Source organism: Phoxinus phoxinus (genome assembly GCF_949152265.1).
Source record: "Phoxinus phoxinus genome assembly, chromosome: 14".
Taxonomy (NCBI): domain Eukaryota; kingdom Metazoa; phylum Chordata; class Actinopteri; order Cypriniformes; family Leuciscidae; genus Phoxinus; species Phoxinus phoxinus.
The window spans coordinates 33,072,221-33,085,046 of NC_136889.1; the positions used below are offsets into that span (position 1 = coordinate 33,072,221).

At 38.9% G+C, this 12,826-nt stretch overlaps 1 protein-coding gene across 4 annotated transcripts; it reads right to left on the reverse strand.

Annotated features, from left to right (window-relative positions):
- Positions 1-8,879: 8,879 nt before the first annotated feature.
- LOC307010303 (zona pellucida sperm-binding protein 3-like) lies at positions 8,880-11,371 on the reverse strand. 4 transcript variants are annotated; one of them, XM_079634862.1, is made up of 9 exons: positions 10,938-11,363; positions 10,771-10,856; positions 10,160-10,278; positions 9,979-10,082; positions 9,718-9,895; positions 9,460-9,577; positions 9,293-9,375; positions 9,122-9,213; positions 8,944-9,044 (listed from the first exon to the last, which is right to left on the reverse strand). In XM_079634862.1, the coding sequence occupies exons 1-9, from the start codon at positions 11,314-11,316 to the stop codon at positions 8,974-8,976; spliced, it is 1,230 nt and encodes a 409-aa protein (XP_079490988.1). In that variant the 5' UTR covers positions 11,317-11,363; the 3' UTR covers positions 8,944-8,973. The 4 variants fall into 4 exon arrangements, with proteins under 4 accessions (XP_079490985.1, XP_079490986.1, XP_079490988.1 ...); XM_079634861.1 differs by having other exon boundaries at positions 8,949-9,044; positions 9,293-9,378; positions 10,938-11,329; XM_079634859.1 differs by having other exon boundaries at positions 8,880-9,044; positions 9,293-9,378; positions 10,771-11,371.
- Positions 11,372-12,826: the final 1,455 nt, after the last annotated feature.

Consider the following 12,826-nt stretch of genomic DNA (forward strand, 5'->3'; position numbering starts at 1 on the left):
GTATGCTGCTGATGGAAACGACCAAGTTTGTGCTTGCTGTGACTCTAAGTCTCTAACTTGGCTTTTTTCTCCTCTCTAGGCACTCAGTGGGAAGGCAAGGCCTCACTTGGTCCTGTAATGGTTCAAGGGCAAAAGAGAGGTTCTCAATAAAAATGACAAATCATTCCTTGGTTGTACCTGACTTGTCATTTTGCTGCATGTCTGGTTCAACTACTTTTGGCTTTAGAAAATGTGCCCTTTTCTTGCCAATGTGGTGAAACTGATAGTCGCCCTGTACTTCCAGTCCCATATAGCATGCAACCATAGGGTTCCTGAAGTTATTAACTCCACTTTCTCCATAGGGAGTTTTAAATGATGATCCTTTTAAAGACTGCTGGTGAAAGCTCAAGGTTATGCGTTTGAAGCAATTGCTTTGTTCCAATTTGTTTAACAGAAGAATTCCTGGTGAATCATTACCACTGAGGCAGTTATATAGCGCTTTTATTTGTACTACTGTACACCCCAAGCGCTTCACAATCATATCAGGGGTTATCTCCTCCACCGTTCAGCATTCACTTGAATGATGCGTCTGCAGCTACAGTACAACGGCGCCACTGCGCTCACCACACACCAGCTGTAGTTGGAGAGGAGAGAGTGATAGAGCCAATTCAATGGATTGGGGATTATTAGGAGGCCATGATTGGCAAGGGCCAATGGAGGGAGTTTGTCCAGGACATTGGGGTTACATCCCTTCTCTTTACGATAAGTGGCATGAGATTTTAATGACCACAGTCAGGACCTCGATTTAATGTCTCATCTGAAGGACTGTGCTCTTAATTTGCCAACAAATCTTTCCAAAAGAGCTCGGCAGGGAAAACCTAGTCCCGTGAAGCACTGTGGGTGATGTAAGTATTAAAATATACAGATAAGAGAACAGGAATATTAAAATATGTATTACATTGATGTATACAAGATTAATTTGCTGCTGGATCATTTTAATTTTTGCTATGGGTTTTTTAATTTGACTTTTTTTTTCTACATACCTATAGCATAAATTGATGCAACATGTTAATTTTAGTAAATGTATGTTTTTGATTATAGAACCCGTTTGGGTTGTGTGCAGTGTATGTTGTAGAACAGATGCAAAAGCATCAAAGGAAAATCCTGAAGGAACCAACAGCGACTAGTCTTTTGGCTTCATACCTGCAACCCTCTATAGACTGAACATGTGCATGTGCAAAAAAACTGAATTTGTTAAAAAAAAATGGGTACACAGACAACAATGGTATACATTTTACAAACTAGCACTTTGAAATTCGTTTTTCAAAACTTTGCTTTTTAGTCCCTAAAACGCTGTAACTTGTGTTATGTAAATGCCCGTCAATGTGTCAAATAAGAGACAAAGTGCCTGTGCCATAATCCACACTTGATGTCTTGGTCACTTGACCACGCGTGCATGTGACAGGAAGTGACTGGGCAAGACTGTCCCATGTCTTAAAAATATCAAAGCTCAGCGCCCTTAATGTACACTAAACCCACACCATCTCGAATACCGTTTCGGAGTGGTATTCAAGGCTAAGCGTATCCCATCATGCATCGTGTTTGAAAACTTGCTTGCCACGAAAACAAGATGTTGAGGAAAACATGGTCTCTTTTGAACATTCTGTTGACTGTAGGTGTCCCAATTTGGGAGCTGTATTTGAAGGCTGATTGCATCATCGTGGCGTGACAAGGATGTCCCAATTCAAATGCGCCCTTTGTTTCCCTGTGAAATGAAGGATACACACTCTGTCAGTTGCATTTTATTTTTGCTGGATGTGTGGTAGAGCAAGTAAAGATTATCCATGAGTATTTTGAAATGATCAGTTGTACCAATTTCTTTGAATGTGTCACTCACAGCAAGCTCAAGTCTATGAGCCGTACAATGCCAACCAGTGACACCAGGGAACATTATATTAAATGAGGCAAGGGTGTCGAGTTACAAAACAATTTTTGGTGATCAAAGATGAGTTTTAAGGGATAAAATGATTGACTACAGTCAGGGCCGGATTAACCATTAGGGCAACTGGGCATCTAAGGGGCCCTGGGCACCGTCAAATATTATGTTAGATTAGGTGTGTGTGCGATATCACGATTTTTGATCGTGGACGATTAAAATGTCTCCACGATCTGCTTTTGAAGAAATATCGTAGGATCGTGCATTCTATCAGTTTGCAGTTCTGGCGCCTCCGTCTCAACATACTGTACAGCGCGACGTATATTAACATGAAATGCAGAGGAACGGGACTCTGTAGTTTATAAAAATTAATTATTTGCATGTGCTTTAAAGCCTTGCCGGTTAAACATGTCATTTGAGTCATGTTCTAACGGCGCTTTTCTGAGCGCAATAACGTTACACCCGACGCGCACATAAAAGCCTGTCTAACAGCCTCTGTTACTGGACTAAGTTATCTTTCGAGGCTTATTGCTCTAATACTGTCAATTACACACAAGGTTTACATAAACAAAGTTGGTTATGTCTAAAGTGAAAGAACAGTAGAAAAAAATAAGAAAAAAATCTGCTTGTCAAATGCGTGTGTATTAGACTCGTCGTGGGCAAATCTTTAAGTGACAGTAGCCCTAATAGTTTAAAGGGATAGTTACCCAAAAATAAAAATGATGTCATTATTTACTCACTTTACAAGTCGTTGTGCCCAGGGGCCTCTGAACTCTTAATCCGGCCCTGACTACAGGGTCCGCATTAAGTCCATTGACTTCCATTCATACGTATGCAAATGTGGGAACTGGAAATGCAAGCCCAGGCAAAATTTTATGCACTTTATGCATTCAAAGGTTCAAGTTTGGTAAACTCTGCAAGTACAAGCCATGTGAAGACAAACTCTTTTTCTTCCTTTTCATGAACAGGGAACCATTGATAGCAGTGGCAATGTGTACTATTACATTGTAGGTAGTGTCCATACAATTTGTTTGCATGCTCAGTCTAGTGTGTCCACGGCTTTATGTAGTTAAACATCCACCAGCAGCTGTAAGCAATGAAACGACTTTCCTTTTTAGTTCCACCCTACATATTTGAATACCATGTTTCACATGGAAATACATCAGATAATGAAAGTAAAAATGGTTGCGTATATTGTTTTATGTTGATTTCAATACGCAAACCAATGTAGAGGATTGGAGGTTGCCTCTGCCCAGTATTCAGTTCACTAGATAGATAAGGGTACGTATTATTAAAAAATGAGAGGTTATTCCAATTGGACAATAATAGGAGTCCAATAATATGAAATATTGCACATATTAAAATGTTTTTAACTCAATAAATATAACATTAACAATAAAGATATTACGTTTTACAAATCATTAGTCCACAGCACAACTAATAATAACAACACAGAGGAATGATATTGTTGGATTTACTTTCACAAATTTTTTTTTTGATGAACGATAAAAACATAAACAGCCAATCAGAATCCATCCAAAGAGCTCGAGCGTTTATAGCAGCAGATGATAAAACTGCAGCTTGCACTGATAATCACTTTTAATCAAAACTAACTTTAGCTGGAAAACAACATTATTCAAGAACCGCTATAAAGCCAAAACAATCTGTTACCTTAAATTATACGTTTATCTCTGTAAAGCAGCTTTGAAACAATCTACATTGTTAAAAGCGCTGTATAAATGAAGATGACTTGACTTGACTTATAATAAACAGAACAATATTGTGCGTTGGTGTGGAGTCAGACGCTAATATAGTTATCGGTAGTTATTGTTCTTGATGTGAACGGGCCTTAATTATTACACCAGATTTGAATCAACAGCAATGCATATGCTAATATTGTTCTCTATAAAAGAGCTCTGTTATAATGCTCTACTGACTGTCTGAAATCCCAACAGGCTATCCGTATGTTCATTTGTCTGGAATCTAGTTATTTTACTTTATAAAGTTTTAAATATGAATATTTTGCTTACACAAATGCATCACTTCACTTCAGAAGGCCTTTATTAACCCCCTGGAGCTTGTGATGCACTTTTATGATGGACAGATGCACTTTTATGATTAATGGATGCACTTTTATGATTGATAGATGCACTTTTATGATGGATGGATGCTCATTTATGATTGATAGATGCACTTTTATGATTAATGGATGCACTTTTATGATTGATAGATGCACTTTTATGATTAATGGATGCACTTTTATGATGGACAGATGCACTTTTATGATGGATGGATGCACTTTTATGATGGATGGATGCACTTTTATGATGGACGGATGCACTTTTATGATGGACGGATGCACTTTTATGATGGATGGATGCACTTTTATGATGGACGGATGCACTTTTATGATGGACGGATGCACTTTTATGATGGATGGATGCACTTTTATGATGGACGGATGCACTTTTATGATGGATGGATGCACTTTTATGATGGATAGATGCCCTTTTATGATGGATAGATGCACTTTTATGATGGATGGATGCACTTTTATGATGGACGGATGCACTTTTATGATGGATAGATGCACTTTTATGATGGATGGATGCACTTTTATGATGGACAGATGCACTTTTATGATGGATAGATGCACTTTTATGATGGATGGATGCCCTTTTATGATGGACGGATGCACTTTTATGATGGATGGATGCACTTTTATGATGGATGGATGCACTTTTATGATGGATAGATGCACTTTTATGATGGATGGATGCACTTTTATGATTAATGGATGCACTTTTATGATGGACAGATGCACTTTTATGATGGATAGATGCACTTTTATGATGGACGGATGCACTTTTATGATGGACGGATGCACTTTTATGATGGACGGATGCACTTTTATGATGGATGGATGCACTTTTATGATGGACGGATGCACTTTTATGATGGATGGATGCACTTTTATGATGGATAGATGCCCTTTTATGATGGACAGATGCACTTTTATGATGGACGGATGCACTTTTATGATGGATGGATGCACTTTTATGATGGACGGATGCACTTTTATGATGGACGGATTTGTGATGGATGGATGCACTTTTATGATGGACGGATACACTTTTATGATGGAAGGATGCACTTTTATGATGGATGGATGCACTTTTATGATGGATGGATGCACTTTTATGATGGACAGATGCACTTTTATGATGGACAGATGCACTTTTATGATGGATGGATGCACTTTTATGATGGATGGATGCACTTTTATGATGGATAGATGCACTTTTATGATGGACGGATGCACTTTTTATCATGGATAAAATTGGATTTTTATCATTATAGGGTGGTTGTGTACACACTGCCAACACACATTTATGTTCAAACACCATGTAAAAGTGAATTTTGCATAATAGGTGTCCTTTAACTTAAAGTGTGTTACTTTGAAACAACTAGTTTTGTACTAAGTACAGTTGTAATTAATTGTAGTAAAGCTTAACATTAAGTGTATTTATTGTAGCCTACTTTTGTGTGCTAAATTGGAACAACTTCAAGTATACTTTAAGTATATGCCTGACTAATTACATGCTTGATTAGTGATATTAAAGTGTACTTTATTTGTGTAACAAGTACATTACAAATGAATTATAGGTGCTTTTCCACTACACAGTACCAGCTCGCCTCGACTCGCCTTTGTTTGGTTTTCCACTGTGTAAAAGTTGTACTGCTTCCAGATACTTTTTTTTGTATCACCTCCGGCAATGTTCTGAGCGAGCTGAGGCGATACTAAAATGTGACGTATAAACACGGCAGACTGCTGATTGGTCAGAGAGAATCGTCGTCACTATTCACTGCGTCATCATTGCACGTGCCAGACGGAGTATCCCCGCCATTTTTAGACAGTTTGGCCAGAGGTTGCGTGATATACCCATTACTAATATTATGTAAAACAGCATACACTCGATTTCCTCCTTTGTCCTGTGTGTATAGCGAGTGTGTGTCGCTATGACGACCAGGTACTATTGTGGAGGTACAATCTCCAATGGAAAATGGAGCGAAAAGCGAGCCGAGTCAAGTTGAGCTGGTACTGGAAAAGCGCAGTGTCTTCAAAACATACAAATTCACCATAACATAAGTGTATTATATTTGATAAAAAGTATAGGCTCATTAATATCTTTGGCTTATTCCAAATACTACAAATTGCACACTAAGTCTTCAATAACAAATACACATGAATACACAAATATTACTTTGTACATTATACTATACTTTAATGTATTTTAAAAGTATACTTTCAATGCATTGTTACAATGATCATTTTCATCACACAGTAATATACCTAAAATATATTTTTAAATAAAGTGCAAATAAATAAAATAAACAGAATTTTCACTTTAAGTGTATTGTGTATTAAATGTATTATCACCTAAATATATTGTCAGAAAATAGAATAAAGTACAATTATTTTAAAGTGTGTTAAAAGTTGTATTGTGAAAATAGGTAAAAGCAGGATGCTATTGCTAATATACTTTTAATTTAAAGATGTAAAAATGTTGTTAGTATATTGACAATGTACTTTTGAAAAAGGGAATATATTTCAAATACAATAAAGTATACTTTTCCCACTAGAGCCGTGTTTACTGTCAGATCTTCACAAACATGTTTGTTAACGATAGGTTTTATACTCGAACACACCATGGGTCAGTTCTGTCCCACATGAGCACAACGAGTAGGCTATATGTAGAATAATTCATTGACATTCAGTTGTTTTTCATGTTTTAATCCATTAATGATCCATATTTGTTTTTGAATTTCACTTTAATTTTTTTCAGACACTAGCATCAGGACGTCATTTGTCTTTCACATCGATAATGGATAATCACGTGTGTTACAGAGATAAACAAGAAACATTACTTTGCAACATTTGACTCTTTATGATAGTTCCTCTGGTGTTGAGGAATAATATATTTGACAATAAAAGCACATATTTGGCCTTTATGAACATGCACAGATGCAGTAAATGATGTATGAAGTCATGAAATCAGAGACCCTTGGGTACATTTAACATTTGATTCTCCAAGCAATGACCCGTTTCATTTTTCTGTCTAAATAATAGCATCAGTTCCACATCTCTGTGATCCGGCTCTCGTCTAGCGCCCCCTGTAGGAGATCCAGGAGAAGGTACACAGCGTGTTAAAGATTTATTTTATTTTAATTATTGGCCAGGTCATATTTGTAAATGAGAAGTTGTTCTCAAACAGTTTACCTGGATAGATAAAGGATAAAAAAAGAATAATAATAAATATATGGTCGAATTAAATGCTATTTCTTGCTTCAATACCTATTTCTTATTGCATTTACTCCCCTTGCCTGCTGCCAAATTAGAAATAAATGTATTACATTTCTAAGAGGCATAAATGCAATTCAACACTTGGTCATAACTGTATTCAATTAAAATACTAAACAAAATATTTATTTTATTCATTAAATAATTTGGTATGTAGAATGCCACTAATTACAATGCTCACAATGCCTTTAATAATCAACAAATTTAAATAATAAGCACTCAAATAATCTTTAACTACACTTACAGTCGTTATCTACACTGATCTGAGTCTCATGAGCCTTGAGTTTTTAACACTAGAACAGTTCTGGGTTTATTTTGAGTCAGACATGACAAAAGTAATAACTTGAGGTCCAGTTAGTGAGTCAAAACAATTCATAACTGCTATGACTCATGGGTACTTTTAAATAACTAAAACAATGCAGCTCATAAAAGTCATTCATTTGTGAATCGGACTACTAGCCATGCTATATGTTTCTGGAAGTGACATTCATAAATAGAAACTGTTTATTCATGTTTTAGTCTTGTGACTGCAATGGGTGAGAGACAGGTCATGTTTCCACCCAAAGCAGCAAATTAAACTTGTGCCCAATATTGGAATATTATATTAAACATTTGCGAACAATGCAGCGTTTCCATCTCATGTGTTCGGGAGAACAAAATCATCAATTCCTGCGAGATTGGTAGACCGTATCAGTGATGAAAATGGAAGTTGCTCTTTCCCCTTCTGTAAAGTACTTGGGTAATTTTACTTGATTACTGTACTTAAGTATTATTTTTGAGGATTTTTACTTGAGTACAATTAAAAATCACTACTGCTGATGCCCAGTTTAATTTAAATGTTAAATCTTTACACTGATCAGACATGTTTATTGGTCCTTTGGACGCATCTATTACCACAATGCACAATCCAAAATCAGCAACAAGATCAAGAGTAGCCGTAGCCGTACCTTAACGAATTATTTTCTTTTAGTGGTATAAATACAGTATCTGGAGCCTTTGTTTGGACCACAATAAGGAATTGGGCAACAGTTCATCTGCCGTTTAAAAACTGATGAACACACTTCGCGTCTTTGAAACCAACACCACATGAAACCAGCAAAGAGTTGGATGGATATCTGTGTTTCAGACACCAGGGAGTCTCTGCTCACGTTCCCTGCTACTTGCAGCCTCTCTATCAAGACTAATACACCTCTTCCTCAGCTTGAATGCAGGCCCTGTTCCCTGGTGTCACTGTCCCTGGCATTGCATGGCTCATAGACTTGAGCTTGCTGGGAGTGACTGAGAAATTAGAGCAACTGATCACGTATACTAAATGAGGCAAGGCGTCAAGTTACATTCAAGTGGATGCTGCACACTGGTGGTGTTTGAGGAGATATCCCCTGATATGATTGTGAAGCGCTTGGGTGTACAGTAGTACAAATAAAAGCCTCAGTGGTAATGATTTTCACCAGGAATTCTTCTGTTAAACAAATTGGAACAAACAAATTGCTTCAAACACATAACCTTGAGCTTTCACCAGCAGTCTTTAAAAGGTTCAGGAACCCTATGGTTGCATGCTATATGGGACTTGAAATATAGGGTGACTATCAGGTTAACCACATTAAGAATAGGGCACCTTTTTCAAAGCCAAAAGTGTTTAAACCAGACATGGAGCAAAATGACAAGTCAGGTACAACCAAGGAATGATTTATCAGTTTTATTGAGAACCTCTCTTTTGCCCTTGAACCATTACAGGACCAAGTGAGGCTTTGCCTTCCCACTGCGTGCCTAGAGAGGAGAGAAAAAAAAAGCAAAGTTAGAGACTTGAATAAAAAGCAACCTTAGAAAGAGCAAACGCTACCAACCGCCATAGGGAGAAGCAGCAAAGTCCTGATCAGGACCACATGTTGAGTCACAGCAACCACAAACTTGGTCGTTTCCATCAGCAGCAAACCACCTGCAACAAAAACAGACATGGAGCCTTCAACATGAGAAAAGTCAGCTTAACCTCCGCCCCCCCAAAAAACCTCACGTACCCATTAGCAAAGGAACAGGATTTGCGCTGAGCGTCACTGGGTGCAGAAGCAAGAGTTGCCTTCAGAATACATGTTATGTAGATCTGCTAAGGGATGACAGACAAGTCACAAAACCAAAGCAGATGGGAGGAGAAGTCAGGTTAACTCATGATATTCGTAGTACATACAGATGGACTGTTGCCCTCCTGGAACATAAACGCCTCTAGCTGGAACTGGATCTTGTCAACCTGGGACCGAGGCATGAAGCGGGAGCTGGAAGCTGTAGTTTTGGCATCCACAAAGCACCTGACGACAAATCACAAAGAGCAACTCATGAATGTCAACTGTAGAGCATCAAGCAAATAGACCTTAGCCATGTCTCTGTGACAAAGTGGTTACAAAAGGCAACTTCAACAGTCCTACCGCATCAAGGGCCATGACCTTACCCGTGATTCTCAATGAAGGAATATCTCGGAAGAGAGTTCACATCAGGAACTTGAGTGGCCACACAGCTGTCCACAAACACACGCAGAGGAACATGATTGTACTGCTTCACAGATGCCTCGACGTTAATAACGCCACCCAGAAAATAGGTGTATGAAGGCCTCTGATAGAACCAATCATCTACACACAAAAACACATTTTAGGCACAGCCACAATAGCAAGCATAAAGGTCTATTTTATTGAAATAAAAAACATGTACCAACCCATCATGATCTTCAGGGAGAACAGCAAGACTTCTTCACCAGCCTCTGTTGAGGCATACGGGACCCATGTTGGCCTCAAGGCATCACTGCTTACATTTTGGAGCCTGTGGTTCATGAAAGTATCCATTAAATAGTCTCCCAGTTGTACGAGAAAGTGCACAAAGTCACAGAGATCCCCTACCTTTGATAATGGCATTGAACACCAACAATTGCACCATCGGCCCGGGTAATCGGAGTACCTGCAAGCGCCTCAGGGGTGTAGGTAAGAGAGAAGGTGTAGATAAGCTCATCCTCATTCATCTGTAAAAAGATTGTGGTTACCAAGAGGGTCATCCCAAAGACTTTACATACACCAAGACCATGCACTCATTTTGATATGAATGGGAGAAGGTGCACAGTGCAATATGTTGGAATTCCTAAAGAGCAAATCCCCATTTAGTAAATTCTTTACATCACCACAGCTGCCCTCAGAAGCTCCGGTGTTGCCAGAGATAGTCACTAAGGATTGAACATTTTGCTGTTCCAGGGTTAAAACTATATTTAACGCGGTTTAGGCCCACGATTTGTTCTTGTTTCTTAAGCGCCTTTCAGACCATTTAAGGGATGGTTTACATCAGATGTTGGTTTGAAGGGTTATTTAAATGCAAGTAGCTTGAAAACTCAGGATTTACCCAGTCAAATAGATAAAAATTGGTCTTAGCTGCCCTGGCATTGTAAAACCAAGTGAACTGACTTCCCGTGTTGTGGCAGAGGACCTTTTCAAATAACCCATTAAGATGTCTCTGTTCTTACCATCAGCACGCTGTTGCAGTCCTGTAATTCATATTCAAAGATGAGCACTCTTGACCCAGGATCCTGACCAACAACAGGACATCCACCTAAAGACAGACCAGTTGGCTGGATCAACTGACCATTGCTGAAAAAGTCCTGCTGGACCTCTACGAGAACCCGGTTCTCACCACATTGAACCGCTACGCTGCTGGGAGTCACGGGTTGCCTCAACTGGAAGTCCACCGCCATCTCGCTCTGCACCTCGGGAACGATGGGATACCTCCAATCCAAAGGCTTCACTGGACCCTGCAACAGCTGCTTCTCTTGAAGGCCAAAAGGCTCCTGCGCAAGGCTTTTGGAGTCAGGACCCAAAGGATTCTGAAACTGAGAAGCCACTTGCAAAGGGTTCCAGAGCCCTAGAGGAGAAAGGGCCGGACTTCTGGAAGCTGGATCGGATTTTGGCCCCATGCTTCTTGGACTATGACTGTACCTCAAACTTCCCAAGACATCAGGCAGATCAAATGCAACGATCGCAACCACCACTAAGACAACTTTCAGGAACCCCATTCTAACAAATTTTGACACAAACACCAGCACTTGGGTTTGCCATTTTGTACAGCTTTGAGTTAAGGTGGCTCCACCCCTATTACCTTAATTGATTATCCTTGATTCTCCTCTGGACCTGTAGAGTGAATGCATTTTAGGGACGCACCACTCTTCCCCTTTTTTATGCGCCTGTCCAAATACCCACACTTGCCGTCGTTGTACTTGAACACTTGTCTACTTACATGACCTACCGTATTTCCGGTCTTTGGTCCATGTGTTCAAGTGGGCTTGAAGACCACAAGTGTGTGTACAACTTTTGATTATCCAATGGGACACACTTTTAGTTTAGCAAAAATGCAAGTTTACAGAGCTTTATTTACACATTTCGATTTCAAGCACTTTGCATTTTAAAAGAAACTTTTAAATGTCTGTTCAGTAGTCCCTATGTAACAAAAGACACAAATTAAAAATTGTGATGTTTGTATTAACGCTCTGGGGTCTGAGGTGTTTTCGGGGTGTTTCTAGTTCCCACTAGATGTGTTTGGTGAAAAGCAGGGATAAAAAGTACCCCATGAATACCTGTTAAATATACTTGTAGAACTTTCCAGCAGGTATAACTAGTGTTTTACATATACATATAGATATATATATAGTACAAGTGATGGATGTTTATGTTATATTCTTACTAGGTTAAAGGTTTGTTTATTATTATTACTGGTCACCAGGCTATTTGTCTGTGTATGCTTAATTAGTTACAGTGCGCAGGCGTCTCGCCTTTAGGTTTCAGTTTCATTTAGTTGATGTTCAGGACTGGTACGCCTTGCCGGTGAGTGACTATAAGCATTGCTAGTATTCCAGATAAAGAATTAATGTCACATGATTGGGTTATTTTATTAGTTAATTCTGGTGTTTGGGTTTTCATTGCAGGTTTACAACCTAACCCAACTATCTAACTAACGTCACTAATATCCAACTGACAGGCTAACGTAGTGTTAGCATGCAGGCTACCTAGTTTGTGGATGAGTATTGTGTATGTGTGTGCGCAATAAAAGCTCAAAGTGACTCGAGTTGCATCCGCCGTACTTGTCCTGAAACCCTTCCAGTGGGGAGTTTATTGAGCTATAGCAGGTAGCTTAGTAAAAAATTGGACAATACTGCTGGATCTTATATGTTGTGAGCCTATTTTTTTTGCTGGAGGTCCTGGACATCTTGTTCAGATACATGGCATTATGGATTCTAGCAAATACCAACAGATAAAAAATCAAAACCTGACGGCCTCTGCTAGAAATCATATAATGGTCCATGGTTGGATCTTCCATCAGGACAACGGTCAAAAACAAAAAAATCAACACAAAAATGGGTAACTGAGCACAAAAGGAAGCTTCTGCCATGACCATTCCAGTCCTCTAAACTGAACCCTAAAGAAAATGAGTGGGGTGAACTGAAGAGAACAAGCGCCAACATGAACTTGTGAATCTGAAGGATCTGGAGAGATTCTATATGGAGGGATGGTCTCTGATCTCTTATCAGT

Coding starts and splice junctions, on each gene's coding strand:
- LOC307010303 (XM_079634859.1), bottom strand. CDS start 11,316: ATGGGGTTCCTGAAAGTTGTCTTAGTGGTGGTTGCGATCGTTGCATTT. Junction 10,279..10,770: donor ACTGCAACAGCGTGCTGATG/GTAAGAACAGAG, acceptor ATCTTTTTACAG/ATGAATGAGGATGAGCTTAT. Junction 10,083..10,159: donor GTTCAATGCCATTATCAAAG/GTAGGGGATCTC, acceptor CATGAACCACAG/GCTCCAAAATGTAAGCAGTG.